Raw genomic sequence first — 18,180 nt, 5'->3', positions numbered from 1 at the left:
TATATGACACCCAGGCTCAACTTTTAGATGGATTCCTAAAATCTCTCCATCAGTTTGATGAAAGAATTTATTATTATTTATTATTATTATTTATTATGCGTGAATTTAAGACATGAACATGTCAAACTTTGTGCTGTTTTAATAAGAATGCAGACAGACACACACTCACAGAGAAGTGTTGCATCAGTGAGGGGCAGATGTGATGGCTAATGGGCAGGGTAAAAGGTGAAAGCAGGAAATGACAAATGTAGCACAGCAGCAGCGTTTAACACGTCTGAGCTGGAAACAGAAACTCTGGTATGAACATCATTCATAGAACAGCTTCCAGCTTCTTTTGCTCGGCTACAGTCTGGATGGATTTGCATGTAAAGATGCAAAGAGACTAAAATTGTTAGTGTTAGGAGGCCAAAGGTCAGAGCTCCTGTGGGTCTGAGGGCAGCCATGTTGGAAAAGGATAAAGGAGTCTGACCTGAGCCAGTGTTTGACATGAACACATCAGCGCTGCTATCAGTGAGCCTAACGACAGCCGTTAGCATCATTTCAGTGTTTCAGTCATTTCAAAACACTTCCTGTCACTGTGGTGGTTACAGTGACATCATGCAGTTTGTGTTTTGACCTTTTGAGGGCGACAAATCAGCACAGACAGAGAGCTCCATTCAAACTTTGCTGCCATCAGTAATAATTCTTCAAATACAAACATCAGTTTAGTGCTGAAATATTTAAACGCTGCAGGAAGAAGAACAACAAAGTGTTTGTCCTTCAAACAGAAAGCAGAAATAAATCACAGCCTGCCAGAGAGGAGGAAGTTCCCGAGGTGCACCTGAACGCAGCGCACAGTGTTTCGATGGTCCTTGTTTTGAAGTTGTCCTCAAACGCCTCTCTGTGCGTTTCCTTCCTGCTCAAACTTCCCTTATCTGTTTTTTACTGAGCGTAAAGTTTGCTGATCGTCTTTGTCAGGTAATGTAAATGTTCATGTCTGATTTTTTCACACAAGAAACTGTGTGCGTTTTTATTTCCGGTCTCTGCATTAAAGTCTGTGATGTTTTCCTGGCACCTGACATCAGTTGTGTGCAGCTTAGTTCAGCACAAATCTGCCGCTCCACAGTTCACGGTAACGGACTCACAGCTGGACCAACGAGGCCGACCGAGGTGTATGGCGTTATTTTTGTGCCACTATTCTGAGCGCACGCAAAAATTTTTTGCAGGTGCAAGTGTTGAGCGCGCACGAGCAGAAATGTTGAGAGAGCGAGCGCAAACACAAAAACTGAGCGAGAGGGGCTGCTATTGTGTGTGTGTGTGTGTGCATAATAGCAAACACTGAAATACATTTTTGCACGCAGCAATGAATTTTGTTCACTCAAATTCAGCTTTTCTTCGCTCAAAATAAATTTCTCCTCAAAATGCAACACTTGCACCTGTAAATTTGATTTGCGTGCCCTCAGAATAGTGGCACAAAAATAACGCCATATAAGTGACGTGGAAACCGATGTTTCTGCCACAAACAGAAAATATGCAGCGAATATTTGGTCTGTAGATGCCGTTTCATGCTCTGCTCGCTCTTCTGTTGCTTTACTTTGAAGAGAAAAAGAAAAGTTTTCCATTATACTCTCGGATGAAATGTTAAAGTAAATCTGTGTTCATACATCTGGAAGCACACATAGCTCCACAGGTCATTATGTCTCTCACACTGATTCATGAAGTCATGCAGCTGCTCACAGTGACGTCAGCGCTGAACGGCAGCACAGCTTCTCTCTTTTTTCAAACTTTATTAAGAACAACAAAAGGGAAAATGCCGCACCATAAGTTGATGGGACAATAGAAAGGCTACCAGGGAAAATAAAAGCACCGCTCATATCTGCTCTCAGACTGTAATACAGAGGACAGAGAGTAACCATGGCGACAGGGAGACACTCCGTGTGCCTCCCAACCTGGTAAAAGATTTCATTAAAACCATGAAAAGTAAAGAACGTGCTGAAACCTGCTAAAATGTCCTGCGTGTGTGAGACTGGTTGATAGTAAAGACACGTGTGTATGAGTGTCACTGATGAACTTAATAAAATGAGCATTAATCATCAGTGTTTATTCACGTTAGGATGTGTGCATTTGTAAAATAGTTTTAGTGTTTTTGGATTTGTGTTGTGTGGATCGAAACAGGACTTGGTGAGCCCTCAGAGGTTTCAAATCCCTGCACACATTTGTAAATGTTAGTAAACATGTGCACATGAATGATTTGTGTTTCCTCTGCAGGTAGAAAGTGTGTGTGAGCTGAATTGAGCAGCATGGATCAGTGTGAGGACAGAGAGGAGGGAGTCCCTCCCTCTAAAAGCACTCTGTGTGGGGAACATGAGAGCCAGACCAAAGCTCAGAGGTGAGATGACCATCTCTAACTGTCCATGACTCTTCTCCATGTCACAGCTCAGCACTCACATCACTGCTCCATCATTATTCACAGGAACCCACCTGGACCTCCACCCAGCTCCGTGTCCTTAAAGAGTAACCTGTCTGCAGATCGTCCCATTAATTTTAACGTCTGTGCTGCAGAGAGGTGAGCTGTTAGTAACATTATGTCTTTGATTTAAATGATTTTGATGTTTCCTGGTTTCTGAAAAGCACACAGGCACAGGTGTAACTGTCAGTTTATCTGTTTTAAGGTGCATTTTGTGACAGAATTGTCTGTTTTGAACTATTTTAATCAGAGGAACTAAACGCAAACATGAACCTGGACCTTTTTTATCCCACATTATGACTCAATGTCTCCAAAGTTATATGTGATTAAAAGTATGTCATTTGTTTTAATCTTATCTAACTTAGTAAGTAATTTAATGGACTTTTGTTTTTTTCTCCAGTGGAGCTGTTGACATTAATGTAATTCCATAAGAAGTCAAATTAAAGTAGTGGTCACGAGTCAGAGGTGGTCGGAGAAGAGATTACTTCACTCACTTCATCAGTGTTGTTGGCAGTTCTCTGTACCACGTTCATGCAGGTTTCAGTGTGGTTCCTGACAAGGTGTAAACAGTCATTTCAGGCTCATATAGAGACGTCCAAAGAAACTCAAACTATTTTTCTCTAAGAGGTCAGTTCTTGTTAATATCTACGTTAGGCAACACCTTGTTGTGTCTGGTTGATTTTCCTCTTTCTCATCCATGAAATGAAGAGAGGCTGTTGTATCATTACCAGGTAAACTTGCTTCAAAGTCTTTGTCAAAAGTAATGTGTCAGTTAATCTGAAAAAATCAGCAGCTGATTTTCCAAAAACACCCAATCTTACATTAGAAAAATATGGAGATGTTCACACATAATCCAGAATCAAGGTGAGTGATGGTGTAAGAGGAAATCTGTGTGCAGTATTTAGTGTTAGAAGCTCTGAATGGATGTGTGTGAGCTTTAAATGTTTGGCTGGAAAAAATCTGCTGTGTTAATAAAGTTTATTTGAAGGCAGGAAGAAAAGCTGGTAAAAATACCAAATGTGTTAATTATCAGACTGATCAATTTTATCATTAAGACAGGAGATTATCTGATGGATTATAAAAAATAATCTTTAAATCTGCATGAGAGTTTATTTTTTCTTCCAGCTGTTTAAAAACTACAGCAGCCAGAATCTTTAGTACATGGATATTTGATCACATTTCCCCAGTAATCAGTGTTTCATCATTTAAAAACACTTCCTGTCACTGTGGTGGTTACAGTGACATCATGCAGTTTGTGTTTTGACCTCCAGAGGGCGACAAATCAGCACAGACTGAGAGCTCCATTCAAACTTTGCTGCCATCAGTAATAATTCTTCAGATATAATCATCAGTGTTTGAGCAGTTATGATATCAGGGTCAATCTAGACATGTGTGACAACACTGAACATGTCACATGACACACCTTAAACATCATGTGATCCACTCTCAGTCTACACTTTCATCCATGACTTCAACAGGTTGAAATGAGCTTTGAAGAAACATTCAGTGAAATAAATCTTTCATCACAGGATTGATGCTGCTCCCTGATTGGACGGTTGGTTTCAGCTCTGCTCTCAGTCTTTGCTGCACAGGTGAAGGTAGAAGGTGTGACTGGATCTATAGACTGGAAACAGAGAAACTGACTTTGAATGTTTGTAGTATAAAAAAGTTTTGTTCCACAGGATGTCAGAGCTGAGCTGGTATTGGTTCACATTCGTAGTGACAATGTTTCATTACATTTCCTGTAGGTGGCCTCAGTGAACTTCACACTGAACCAGTCTGAACATTTTGAAGGGAAATGAAACAAACAACAAAAAATCTGCACAGTGATCAGGATCTATGGAAATGTTGGACTCATCAATTTGTCTTCTCTAAAATAACATTTTTCTCGTTTCCATAAATCATTGATTAAGTTATATTTAGATTATGAATCACACTTTACTGAGTCAGTTGATGTTTTTAACATAAATGACTTACATTCTTTGTTAATGCGTTCCTGTTTTTATGTGTGTGAACAAGAAAATAAGGTCCTGTTGACTCTGCTCCAACAGGAAGTGACATTGACTGTTTCCCACAGAGAGCAGAGTCATGTCACTCAGACTTTTAGTCATTGAGAAAATATTTAAAATATATTTTTTGGCCTTTTTCTGGCTTTATTAGATAGTTATAGAGATGACTGACAGAAAAGTGGAGGGAAAGACATGCGGCAAACGGCCATGGGTCGGATTTGAACCCGGGCTGGCCGCTCAAAACATTTAAAGATGATTTTATATCTATTTTTATATCACAGTCTATATTTAAATAGAATAAATCAGGTGTTTATTTTAACCTGTTTAAATACATTTTGTTTTCTCTTAAAGTATTAACATTACAGTAATGTGCAGTACAGTATGTAATAATAATTTTAATAACATATTTGAATAGGAATAACAGTTAACATGTAGATGTTGTATCAGTCTAAAGCATTTTGTCTCACTACAGGAGTATAAAGTGTAACTCTTAAAAGCTTTAAATGAAGCAAAATGGACTTTTGTCCTTTTTAAATATGAAAGTGCAGAAGAGCAGCACGGACTGTAACGCAGTAAATACAGTTAATTTAGCTTCATCGTTTTATATTTTCTTATATAAAATATTTTTATTAATATTCTTTTCATTGTAAATAAAACAATAGATGCACTCTGCCACATTCAAATGTAAAAGCGTGATAATCCCAGCAGGATTATCAAATATTTATTGCCTGGTAGTTTTAGTGTTTGTTACTGATGTTCAACAGGAAACACAAAGACTTTGGAGTGTACTAATTTGTCCGAGGATTTAATTTTCTGTTCAGTGTGACCAAACTGAGTGACAAACAGTTCAGCTGCAAAGTGGTAAGAAAAGAAATCCTGTTTCCCTTGAACTTGTAAAGTAATCTTTGTTGAAGCAGAGCTGTTGCATCCTGGTGGCCTTCAGGTTTTTAGGCACGGTGGTACATCGATGTTTTATAGTGTTTGTTAAATCAAGTGTGTGTTCCACTTTGGACGGTGCTGTAAAAGTGGAGCACATTAAACGCTTTAATGCTTGAAACACATCCTGCTGTGAACTGTGTGTACACACGGCTAAAGCACAAATTACTGCACACTGAAGCATTTCAAAGATAAAGGCCTGTTACATGAACACAAGAACATGTTACATGTGTGAAGTTCACATGTTAAACTCTGACAGTCACAGATATCATGCATGAACATCATGTGGTCCTAAAGTGTCTGAGTGAACATAAAAGAGCTTTAATATAGTTTGATACTGAGGTCGGCAGTGAGCTGACATTGTACTCAGAGCTGTTCCTAATATTCTGTCCATTTTTTGCTTTTTTATATATATATTGGAAGGTCTTAAATTTCAGAGTCAGCAGGTGAGATCAGGTTTCTGTGATCCCTGATGTGGATCATGTGACCTGGTTTCTAAGTTATATGACAGGTCAGAGGTCAGTGACTGTAAGTCAGTGACTTCTGTTAATGTGAACTCACTGCGTGTTTGTGGTTTACCTCTCAGACTGACTGAAGTCCACAAGCAGATGATGATGGAGGAAGAGGAGGACAGAGCAGAGTTTGCAGGATCCAGCTTTACATCTATGAGGAGTGACCTGTCCCAAGGTCGACCTCCCGCCTTCAGTGCTAAACCTGGACTAACGAGGTCAGAGAGCTGAACTCACTGAGTAACAGAAATAATTCTGCACTGACATTATAATCAGTGTTGATTCTGGTTGATTTTCTGTGTTTGTGAGCTGAGAGGAAATGAAAATGAATTTGTAACAAAAATCAGTTTTGTCCAGTTTTCCTGTAAAAAGCTGAACTCTAATCTAAGAGGATGTTACTGACAGGAAACAGCTGCATTATCTGCAGTCTGTGTGATCACAGCTGCTTCAATCATGTTTGTGTCTGCAGAGGTCAGAGGTCACAGTCTGCAGGGTCCAGCTGTCCATCTGTGAGGAGTGACGTGTCCAAAGATGAACCTCCACACTTCAGTGGTGAACCTGGACCAACGAGGTCAGAGAGCTGTGATGACTCCTTTACATGTTTGTGTTTCCTGGATAAATCTGACCTGAAACATCCTCAGATTGTTACAAAGATTCATAAAAAGAAAACAATGAAAGAGAAAAGATCCAAATGTTAGACTTGGTCATTTGCTGTTTGAGGACAGTGATGCTCATATGTGTGGGGAAAGTGTGACCTGAGTGGGTTCATGTTTGTCTTTAAAGAGCTGCTCTGATTCTCTTTGTGTCTGATCTGTTAAACAGTCTGAGAGGTCACACAGAGACCCAGCAGCTAAAGCCTGGATCATACTGGCTGCTGTTAATCAGTTAATGTGTTCATTTATCCAGTAAAACTCTTCTTCCTTTGATCAATATTTACTAAACACTGAATGATTAAAACGTCTCATGTACATGCATCTCTTCTGGTTAGAGGCTGTAAAATAGTTAAATGCAGCATACAAAGTTTTATATGAGATTGTGCATCTATCTGATTGGTTAAAATGATGGAGAGAAATCACAATTTACACTTAATTGTTATAAACACAATTACTATTTGATTCAAAGGATGAAGCTTAAAAAGTGCAGACATTCATTAAATATGCAAAATGTGTTGAACAAAACAATCAGATTGGATTGCATAAATGGATAAATGCATTTATTTGTCGGTTGCAGTTGCCTGCAACTGAGATGACAAACCTAGTTGACAATACATACAATATACAAACTTCACATTGGGGAGACAGGCCAGGCTAGGTAGCAAAAAGGAAAAACAATGAAAATATGACACATAAGGGCAGTTGATTTGGTGATCATTTTGGCTGTCTTATAGATCGTGATGTGAATTTTTGTAGGACATCTTTTTAGTCAAATTTAAGATCTAATATAATATCTTTTTATATGTTTATAGAAAGTTAATAGAAAACAGACTAAAAATGCCCGATATCTTCAGAATTTGAGAGTTTAAATCCTGACAAACTTGATTCAGATGAAGATATTTGAGCAGAAACTCCTAGATCTTTATCCTGTGCTTGAACTAATCCTTCATGGTTCCTCCACAGAGTGGACCAGCAGAGCTCAAAGGTTCCCAGTGGTCAGTCTGCCCAGCAGCATCAAACACAGCTGGACTCCATATTTATGGTCTGTACATGTACAACAACTACTTCTACATCTATTCTGTTCACAGTCATCTCCATGCTGCTCTTTGTAGACCAGTGGATTGTCATTAGGGCTGGGAAGTAACAAAGTACAAATACTTAGTTACTGTGTTTCAGTACAATTTTCAGGTATCCGTAATTTATTTGAGTAGTTTTTTTTGTGACTACTTTAACTCCCTACACTTTTAAGCAAATATCTGTACTTTCTACTTCTTACATTTTAAAAGCAGGCTCATTACTTTTACTTTAGCACATTTGAGAGGAGTTATTATTTTGTCACTGCGAGTCTTCAAGCATCAAACCGATTTGAGCCTAAACAGAAACACATGAAAGGCAGTCCTGTTCGTCTATTAGTCAGCAAAGGATGTTGCATAAAAAGAGATCATGTCTGCTAAAGTCAGGGGTTAGAAGAGGGAGTGTTTTTTTGTTTTTGTTTTTTAAATTTTCTTTGTTTTGTTTTTGTCAGAATGGCTGCAAGTGTCCGTACATTGCAGTTGCTGTATTTTGGCATCTAGTTAGCACTACAAAAGAGGAGCAGGGAGCATGAAAGGAGCAGCTTTTTTTAAGTGGCAGGTCATGTCAAATGCAGCACTTCTATCAGCTCAACTGTTTGTCTCAGTTTGTCTGTACTTTTGCCAAATTGCAAAAGTACAGACTTTCAGATTTTTACAATTGATTCAGTTCTTTTTTTCCTTTTTCTTTAGTTTTTTTAGGTTCTCTATGAATTTTATGGTGTAGTACCAATCTTGACCACAACAGTGATGGTGTTGCTGTTTCACCATTTTGATACGTTAGGTTGTGTAGACCTGTTTATGTGTATCAAACGTCATGTGCAAAGACACTAGAATGACTAGAAGCCCTCAACATAACGTTCTCTACCCTCAATGAAAGAGGCCAAAAAGAAAAACCCCTCCAAAACAAACATAATTAACTTGTCATTTATAAATCGCAACAGAGCCAGACGACTATGGTGGACAAAAATATATTGTATCCATAGTGTTTAGCACTCACATAAAGAATGAAATGGAAACAGTTAAGGCCCGTTTAGGTAAATATCAATGGAACAGTTCTTATATAGCACTTTTCTATTTTACCTGAGTGATCAAAGCCCTGTCCTGGAAGAGGTTTTTGTTTTGTTTTGTTTTTTTTTTTCATTTGTTTGTTTTTTGCCTGTTCTGTTAGGCACTGTAACAATCAGTATTATTGTCACAAACACGGAGTGTTCAGGTAACAGGACCCCAAAGGCAGACTCGGCACACCGCAGCTCAGAACTATGTACAACTTTTATTTAATTAGGCTAAGGCTCATGCCACGGGGGGAAACGTGGAGCGTGGAGCCCAGGAGCGCCGTAATTGGGACCGTGGGGAAACTGCAACAGAAAGGGGAGACACAGTTAACAGCACGCAGGTTGCCAAGAAATGAACAGCTAGACTTCATAAGTTGCTGAGGCTTACAGGTAGAGCAGGACCGTGGAGCTTGGAGGGGAGAGGTGCCTGGGAAGGGGATCCGAGGGATGGAGGCAGTCAGGCAGGAGGACAGGCAGGCCACAGGCTTCCACGCCGAATGCTGGTCACACTGGGAGGAGATTTACAGACTGGCGAGGAGAAGTCATCAGAGCTGGCTGAAGTAGTCCTCCGGTGATTGCCTCAGATGAGACGCAGGTGGTTTGGAGGTGGCCCAGCCCGAGGGTGTGGCCACCGCAGCCTCCCACGGCTCCCTGGATGCTGAGCTACGGGCCATGACAATTATTGTCTGAATGCCAAGAAGAAAGAAATTAAACTTTCTTGTCAGAGGTAAAAATGAAAAAACAGTGAGCGAAAGTGGTGTACACAACGGTAAACTGGTGCATAATAAGCAAGCAAATAATGCAGAAAACAGATTTTTGATGGTAAACTGGTCTCTGCGTGCACTGAGAGAGAGAGAGCTGGGCTTGAAGTGTGATTTTTATAGTGGTGGTAGCAAAACAGCCAAAGTAAGAGGGAATTCATGATAATGGTTTTCAAACATGAAGCATAGGTTTGATATTCTTTTGCTGCTGGTTCATTCAATTTTAGTAGGAGAAATCTGCTGCCTCAGAATCTGTGACGTCAGCTTTCAGCACCTGACAGGTGAACGGGGGAGCTGCGCTTTGTTTTTATATCTTTTTGCCAAATCCGTTTTAGCTGTTGGCCGGTAGTTAAAATAGATTTGTGAGTTTGAAGCTGAGATTCTGGCAAAATACATTTATATTTAAAAATTGATTTCAGGATTTATTTAATCAATATTGGATAAATCAAATAAAAATAATTTTGAATAAGGATATCAATTTTAAGCCCAAACCTAATTTTCCAACATGGATCTGATGTTTGGTTCCATGATTTCAGTCTGATTGGCTCATTCATAAAGTATTCTGTTCCAGCTGCTGGAGAAGAACATCATCACTTTTGTGAAGAACGAGCTGAAGAAGATCCAGAAGGTTCTGAGTCCAGATTACCCAGAATGCTTAGAGAGTCAGAGGAGCAGCAGCAGAAAGGCATTTGTGAAGATCACACTGGACTTCCTGAGGAGAATGAAGCAGGAGGAGCTGGCTGACCGTCTGCAGAGACGTAAGAGTATTTCTATAAAGATTTAAGCTGGTGTACGGTGTACGTTTTAGGACATCGTCAGGTCTCAGGAAAAAAGTTGTCAGGTATCAGTCTCATATGAAAAAATGTCAGGTCTCAGACTCACACGAAAAAACGGCAGGTATCAGACTCACACGAAAAAACGTCAGGTATCAGACTCACATGAAAAATTGTCAGGTATCAGACTCACATGAAAAATTGTCAGGTATCAGACTCACACGAAAAATTGTCAGGTATCAGACTCACATGAAAAATTGTCAGGTATCAGACTCACATGAAAAATTGTCAGGTATCAGACTCACATGAAAAATTGTCAGGTATCAGACTCACACGAAAAAACGTCAGGTATCAGACTCACACGAAAAAACGTCAGGTATCAGACTCACATGAAAAATTGTCAGGTATCAGACTCACACGAAAAAACGTCAGGTATCAGACTCACATGAAAAATTGTCAGGTATCAGACTCACACGAAAAATTGTCAGGTATCAGACTCACACGAAAAATTGTCAGGTATCAGACTCACATGAAAAATTGTCAGGTATCAGACTCACACGAAAAAACGTCAGGTATCAGACTCACATGAAAAATTGTCAGGTATCAGACTCACACGAAAAATTGTCAGGTATCAGACTCACATGAAAAATTGTCAGGTATCAGTCTCACATGAAAAATTGTCAGGTATCAGACTCACACGAAAAAACGTCAGGTATCAGACTCACATGAAAAATTGTCAGGTATCAGACTCACACGAAAAATTGTCAGGTATCAGACTCACACGAAAAAACGTCAGGTATCAGACTCACACGAAAAAACGTCAGGTATCAGACTCACATGAAAAATTGTCAGGTATCAGACTCACACGGAAAATCGTCAGGTATCAGACTCACACGAAAAAACGTCAGGTATCAGAACACAAGCTATCAGACAGAGAGAAAATCTTCCTGCAGGTGGCGCTGTTGTCACGTCCAACCAATGACTGTAGTGACAGCTGCAGTCACAGAGAAACTTGCGTATCTGTGTTCGGGAATACCAGATAGAGCGTAGGCTCTGAGAGGACGGCCAGCGTTTACGCTTCGAAAACACGACCGAGTGTTTTAACCTGACAGCCTGAGGTGTTCTTCAGTAAACTGGACTACCCGACAGAAGGACCCGAGGCCCCGCTGCACTGTTTCGGTAAGTTAAACATGTTTGTAAGCTAATCCGTAACTACCGTCCTTAGCTAGCTCCTGAGACCTAGCTAGCTAAGATGAGCACTCGGCTGTCAGGGTTCATTTAGCTAATCTGTGCAGGTGAATGAATTTACTAAAGAAATCAAGAGAAACGCACCGGGCTACTCAGTCACTAATTACTGTTACTGTACTTTTATTACAAGTATTATACTGTAAAAGCAACAGGCTGCAACCTGCTGCAGCTCCTGTGCAGAACTGAATATTAAAGATGTGCAAACAACAGCATGTTTTCAGTGTCTTGCCATTAATCAGGAACTATGGGTTAATGTACTATAGTGTACTGTAATACTGAAAAAAATCTAAGAGAAGAACTTCAGATCCTGAGTGTGTGAGGACAGAAGAATCAGCTTTATTTCAATTTTGAGGGATAAAATGTATATTTGACTTTGATGGTTTTGTTCTCTTTGTGATTACAGGAGCTGCCCTCAGATTCAGACCTCAGCACCACCCAGTGACAGCAGACAGATCATCCAACATGTTAACTGCAAAATGAACTGATGAAAACAGTGCGAAGGTTACTACAAAGTACCACACGTGCTGTAGTGAAAGCTGCAGCTTTATTGATAAAGTTAAAGACAAAAAAACAAAAGGATTAATCACTCATGTAACTGTGTCACTATACATCAGTATTAACAGGACCTTAGTTTGTATCTCAGACCTGCACATCTTCCTTTTAAAACACTTGATGTACTCAGCTGCATGAAGAGCATATGAGATTTTGTCTAACACACTTAAATAAAACCTGATGAAGGTCAAAGGTCGTCACTTGTATGTTGAACTATAAACTTGTCATCTGGAATTCTTTCACAGTTTTTGCAGATAATGTTATTTACTATAAAGTGATTCAGAGTTATTCATACCAGAGTAACCAGAGAGGATCACATATTTTTTAAATATATAACTTTCTACAGGACTGAATATAATATCTTTATATAAAAGACTGGAGCCTCTGGGGAGAATCCAAGTATTTATAACATTACACAAAGCAAAGGTCTCCATCACAGTGTTCATGAAATGCTGGGTTTATCCATCTCCTGGATCGGGCCTACGGAGGAGTGCTGAAGATTTCCCTGTGAGGGAGCTGCTGGTGAAGATCATGAGTCCTGCTTGATCAATGTGATGAGCTTCAGTCTTCCTGGTGTTTCTTAAATGAAGCCTCTCTCAGCGGGTCAACAGAACTTCTGGCACAGGACAGCTGTGATGAAAGAAAGGGAAGAAGTTTCTCCAAACCTCTGGACCCAGGAAACCCAGCTTGGTCCTGATGGTCTCCCTCACTAGTTTCTCTCCAGGGTGAATGTAGCTGTTGATATAATATGGACTCTATTATTAAATGAAAAGAACAAATTACAATACTGAAACCTTCTGCTAATGTTTTTAAAGTCTCCATGTTACCAGGCTGTAGAGGGCTCTGAAGATTTAAACAGTTTTAGATCCATTACACTCACAGTCTTATGTTAAAATCTCAAAGACAGCATTATATTTTTGATATTAACAGTAACTCTGGGCCTCTGTAGAGTGTGCAGATGATCTCATCACTGTCTAAAAATATATAACAAAACCTAAGGAGTGCTGAATGCTTCAATAACAGATTATTAGAGTAGCAGGTGTGTAGCATGGCTAACTAGCTAGCAACAGGCCTCCAACACAGTGAGTATGCTAGCGGCTAATCTAGCTAACGAATTAACAACAGAGCGATTTTAGAACTATAAGACGATAAACTTTGTGCCTTTTTTTATAACAGTGTCATGGTTGTATTTACCTTAATTTAACGAGTCGTCAGTCGTGGTAAACCAGCAAAAACACTCGAGCAGCCGGGCTACGTAAGTGTAGGGGGGCGTGTTTGCGGTCAGCAGCGGGTGTCACTACTCCAAATTTGCAAGATGGCAGCCTCCATCTGAGACTGAGACCTGACGTTTTTTCATGTGAGACTGATACCTGACAATTTTTCATGTGAGTCTGATACCTGACGTTTTTTCGTGTGAGTCTGATACCTGACAATTTTTCATGTGAGACTGAGACCTGACAATTTTTCATGTGAGACTGAGACCTGACAATTTTCCGTGTGAGTCTGATACCTGACAATTTTTCATGTGAGACTGAGACCTGGCGTTTTTTCATGTGAGTCTGAGACCTGACAATTTTTCGTGTGAGTCTGATACCTGACGTTTTTTCGTGTGAGTCTGATACCTGACAATTTTTCATGTGAGACTGAGACCTGACAATTTTTCATGTGAGTCTGATACCTGACGTTTTTTCATGAGTCTGAGACCTGACAATTTTTCGTGTGAGTCTGATACCTGAAGTTTTTTCATGAGTCTGAGACCTGACAATTTTTCATGTGAGTCTGAGACCTGACCTCTTTTTTCCTGAGACCTGACGATGTCCTAAAATGTACACCGTACTGGTGGAAAAATGAGACATTTACTGATGTCGCATGAATGTTTTAAAGATTAGTTCTTTTTGGAATTGAGTGTTTATTTTTCTTTCAATTCAGAACTTCATGCTGCAGTTTGTCATCGTAACCTTAAATCCACCGTGAAGAAGAAGTTCCAGTGTGTGTTTGAGGGCATCGCTAAAGCAGGAAACCCAACCCTTCTGAATCAGATCTACACAGAGCTCTACATCACAGAGGGAGGCACTGCAGAGGTCAATGATGAACATGAGGTCAGACAGATTGAAACAGCATCCAGGAAACCAGACAGACCAGAAACAACAATCAGACAAGAAGACATCTTTAAAGCCTCGCCTGGAAGAGATGAACCAATCAGAACAGTGCTGACAAAGGGAGTGGCTGGCATTGGGAAAACAGTCTTAACACAGAAATACAGCCTGGACTGGGCTGAAGACAAAGCTAACCAGCACATCCAGTTCATATTTCCATTCACTTTCAGAGAGCTGAATGTGCTGAAAGAGGAAAAGTTCAGCTTGGTGGAACTTGTTCATCACTTCTTTACTGAAACCAAAGAAGCAGGAATCTGCAGCTTTGAAGACTTCCAGGTTGTGTTCATCTTTGATGGTCTGGATGAGTGTCGACTTCCTCTGGACTTCCACAAAACTACAATCCTAACTGACCCTAGAAAGTCCACCTCAGTGGATGTCCTGCTGATAAACCTCATCAGGGGGGAACTGCTTCCCTCTGCTCGCCTCTGGATAACCACACGACCTGCAGCAGCCAATCAGATCCCTCCTAAATGTGTTGGCATGGTGACAGAGGTCAGAGGGTTCACTGACCCACAGAAGGAGGAGTACTTCAGGAAGAGATTCAGAGATAAGAAGCAGACCAGCAGGATCATCTCCCACATCAAGACCTCACGAAGCCTCCACATCATGTGCCACATCCCAGTCTTCTGCTGGATCACTGCTACAGTTCTGGAGGATGTGCTGGAAACCAGAGAGGGAGGACAGCTGCCCAAGACCCTGACTGAGATGTACATCCACTTCCTGGTGGTTCAGGCCAAAGTGAAGAAGGTCAAGTATGATGGAGGAGCTGAGACAGATCCACACTGGAGTCCAGAGAGCAGGGAGATGATTGAGTCTCTGGGAAACCTGGCTTTTGACCAGCTGCAGAAAGGAAACCTGATCTTCTATGAATCAGACCTGACAGAGTGTGACATCGATATCACAGCAGCCTCAGTGTACTCAGGAGTGTTCACACAGATCTTTAAAGAGGAGAGAGGACTGTACCAGGACACTGTGTTCTGCTTCATCCATCTGAGTGTTCAGGAGTTTCTGGCTGCTCTTCATGTCCATCTGACCTTCATCAACTCTGGACTCAATCTGCTGGAAGAGGAACAAACAACCTCGATGTTGCCTAAATTATTTAACAAACCAAAACTCCAATCTCTCCATCAGAGTGCTGTGAACAAGGCCTTACAAAGTCCAAATGGACACCTGGACTTGTTCCTCCGCTTCCTCCTGGGTCTTTCACTGCAGACCAATCAGACTCTCCTACGAGGCCTGCTGACACAGACAGGAAGTAGCTCACAGACCAATCGGGAAACAGTCCAGTACATCAAGAAGAAGCTCAATGAGAGTCTGTCTGCAGAGAAAAGCATCAATCTGTTCCACTGTCTGAATGAACTCAATGATCGTTCTCTAGTGGAGGAGATCCAACAGTCCCTGAGATCAGGAAGTCTCTCCACAGATAAACTGTCTCCTGCTCAGTGGTCAGCTCTGGTCTTCATCTTACTTTCCTCAGAAAAAGATCTGGATGTGTTTGACCTGAAGAAATATTCTGCTTCAGAGGAAGCTCTTCTGAGGCTGCTGCCAGTGGTCAAAGCCTCCAACAAAGCTACGTAAGTACATTTGTACTCATGTCTTTACTTTAACATCCAACTGTGTCAGAAATTTATTTCACCAGACTTTCTGTCTTTGCATAAATTATTTCTCGTAAAGTTTTGGAACTGTAAGCTCCTTGATGACTCCAGAACTCAGTACACTCGAAATGCTGAATCCACCATAACTCTGATCGTCACTGCTGCTGTTATGTTATCAGTCTTTGTTTAAAAACTTAGGCTGCATGTGCCTGATGTTGAAATACTTTATGTTCACACGCATTCTCCTTGATACATTTCTACTGCAGGTCTAGTTTTTAGTCACAAATGTTGGTGAGACACTTGCTTTTACATGCATTAAAGAAAGCATTTGAATTACTCAGTGAATCATTGCAGCCATAGAAACATCTTTAGTTACACTTTAAACTAAACTATGCCTCGGTCTTCCACAGTGTGTTTTTGTTTCTTTGTTGTTTTTGGCCTGCTCTCTCCCATCACTCCAAACTGCTTGCAGCGGATGGTCGTCTCTCCCTGAATCTGCTTTTCTTCCAGTTTTTCTTTCCTACTGTTGTCAAAATGTTGGCACAGAATTGCAGCACCTCAGTTCATCTTCAATCTGAAACCAGCTGTTTTAGCTTCTTCCCCTTTAAGCAAACCTTCCCTGGTCATCTCTGCTGTGGTTGCTATAAAATGTAATCTTGATTAAAAAAAACTCAAGTCTAACTTCATGCCATATTTGGCAGCATGGTGCCTGTTTGTCAACCTTTGATGATTTACAATATAAAGCGCCTTGAGGTGACTTTTGTTGTGATTTGGCTCTATATAAATAAAATTGAATTGAAATTGAAAAAAATTGAATGATAAACTGCACCACAGTTTCTAAAGCAAACCTTCTCATCACTATTAGTTATTTTATTGATCTTAATCAGAAGTTAAACAGATTAATGTCAGCCTTTAGTAGGGGTGCCACGACTAGTCGATTAGTCACGATTACGTCGACTATCAAAATCGTCGACGACTAATTTAATAGTCGACGCGCCGTTTGAAGCTTTTTCAGATCCCAAAATACGCAGGAATGAGTAGTAGGATTTAAGAGTGTAATAATGGACTGAAACAGAAGATGGCAGCACTGCATGTACAAGGATGCCAGCTGCCGTTAAACCCTGAAGAAGAAGAAGCTGTGTCCGGTATCGTAGCTGTGTCCAAATTCAGGAACCGCATCTGTAGTTCAGCACCACTGAGACAAGAACCTTTTCCTAGCAGTCTATAAAACACATGATGGGCAGAGTTTTCCTCTGTGTGTTGCATATCTATTTGTGGATTTATGCATGTATATATTCTTCCTGTTCACCTTGGACACACAACAGCCCCTTGTTTGTTGTGATTGGATCTAGAGCACAATTCAGATTAGCCATCATATCCTAATCTAGATGATTTTTAAGGTGGTATCTGGGACGAAAGGTAAAAAATCAGCTTGGATGGCCTGTATTATATGATGGTCTTCGTTGCACCACATTGATAGCCATACAGGGTGGCTCAATTCTTGGGCAAGAAGGCCGAGGAGTGAGCAACCCTTGGTCAAAGCTTGGTCATTTAAGCTCAGCGTTTTTCCCCTTGTTGGCTGATGATAAGTTTTTTTTTTTATTTGTTATCTGACTTATACTCATTCTCATCATTGTCTTCACATTAACTCACACACTGCTGACTGCTGCTATAGCTTACCAGGCTGAGCAGGTGACCCGTGTACTGAAAGTTAGAGTCGTGTCTCCAGGGCCTGGTTTGAGTCTGCCCAAGACCATTTCCTCTGTGTTATTCTCCTCACTTCTCCCTCCCTTCCTGTCTTCTCTGCCCTATACAGTGAAGACAAAAGGCCTCAAGTTCTGAAAACTCTTCCCCTTTATCATCTTCCAAATCATCTCTCTCATCTAGAATCACCAGTATTCTCTGAGTGGAGAATCTTTTCACAATCTTGAATGATAAGGATCCAAGTGGGTAAAGTTAATTATTTGTTGTGTTCCTATTTGCAGCTGGGATAGATTGTGAAAAACTCTCGGCTGCCAAAATTACATCCAGTTCAGAAGAAAAACATTGAGTGAAGTGTTTGTTTCATCATCCTTCACAACTCATCCACCAGGTGTCACAAACTGCAGCAGAACAGTACAAAGCATGTCATACTGAATAGCTGCAACGACCAGAGTTTTACTGACCTTTGGTATTTCTTGACAGCATGAGCGTAATATTTACTGAACCGAATCGTCTTCTGTAATGTTTTCAGATTCAGAACACTGTATTTATCCCCAGGGGGCAATTAGAATACTGACCTTGCCAATCGTACATACAATACACAAATACATTACATTTGGGAGACATGTCAGGCTAGGTAGCTGACCCGTCAGTGGCACAAGCAGCGATCCGGAACCAGACAGTGGAAAATGCACAACAACAGGGAAGATGAGCAG

General features: G+C 40.6%; 1 protein-coding gene across 1 annotated transcript in view; it reads left to right on the top strand.

The window, feature by feature from the left end:
• Nucleotides 1-917: 917 nt before the first annotated feature.
• LOC134620246 (NLR family CARD domain-containing protein 3-like) overlaps nucleotides 918-18,180 on the top strand; it is a 45,319-nt gene continuing 28,056 nt past the window's right edge. Inside the window, exons 1-7 of the mRNA XM_065470088.1 lie at nucleotides 918-957; nucleotides 2,248-2,368; nucleotides 2,453-2,545; nucleotides 5,978-6,118; nucleotides 6,370-6,471; nucleotides 9,998-10,197; nucleotides 13,942-15,742. Of these exons, the coding sequence (XP_065326160.1) occupies nucleotides 2,280-2,368; nucleotides 2,453-2,545; nucleotides 5,978-6,118; nucleotides 6,370-6,471; nucleotides 9,998-10,197; nucleotides 13,942-15,742 (2,426 nt within the window). The 5' untranslated portion in view covers nucleotides 918-957; nucleotides 2,248-2,279. The remainder of the gene's footprint in view (nucleotides 958-2,247; nucleotides 2,369-2,452; nucleotides 2,546-5,977; nucleotides 6,119-6,369; nucleotides 6,472-9,997; nucleotides 10,198-13,941; nucleotides 15,743-18,180) is intronic.

The sequence above is a fragment of the Pelmatolapia mariae genome, linkage group LG3_W (assembly GCF_036321145.2).
Source record: "Pelmatolapia mariae isolate MD_Pm_ZW linkage group LG3_W, Pm_UMD_F_2, whole genome shotgun sequence".
Taxonomy (NCBI): domain Eukaryota; kingdom Metazoa; phylum Chordata; class Actinopteri; order Cichliformes; family Cichlidae; genus Pelmatolapia; species Pelmatolapia mariae.
Note: the sequence above shows the minus strand (reverse complement) of the source record. Positions and strands in the feature narration are given on the sequence as shown.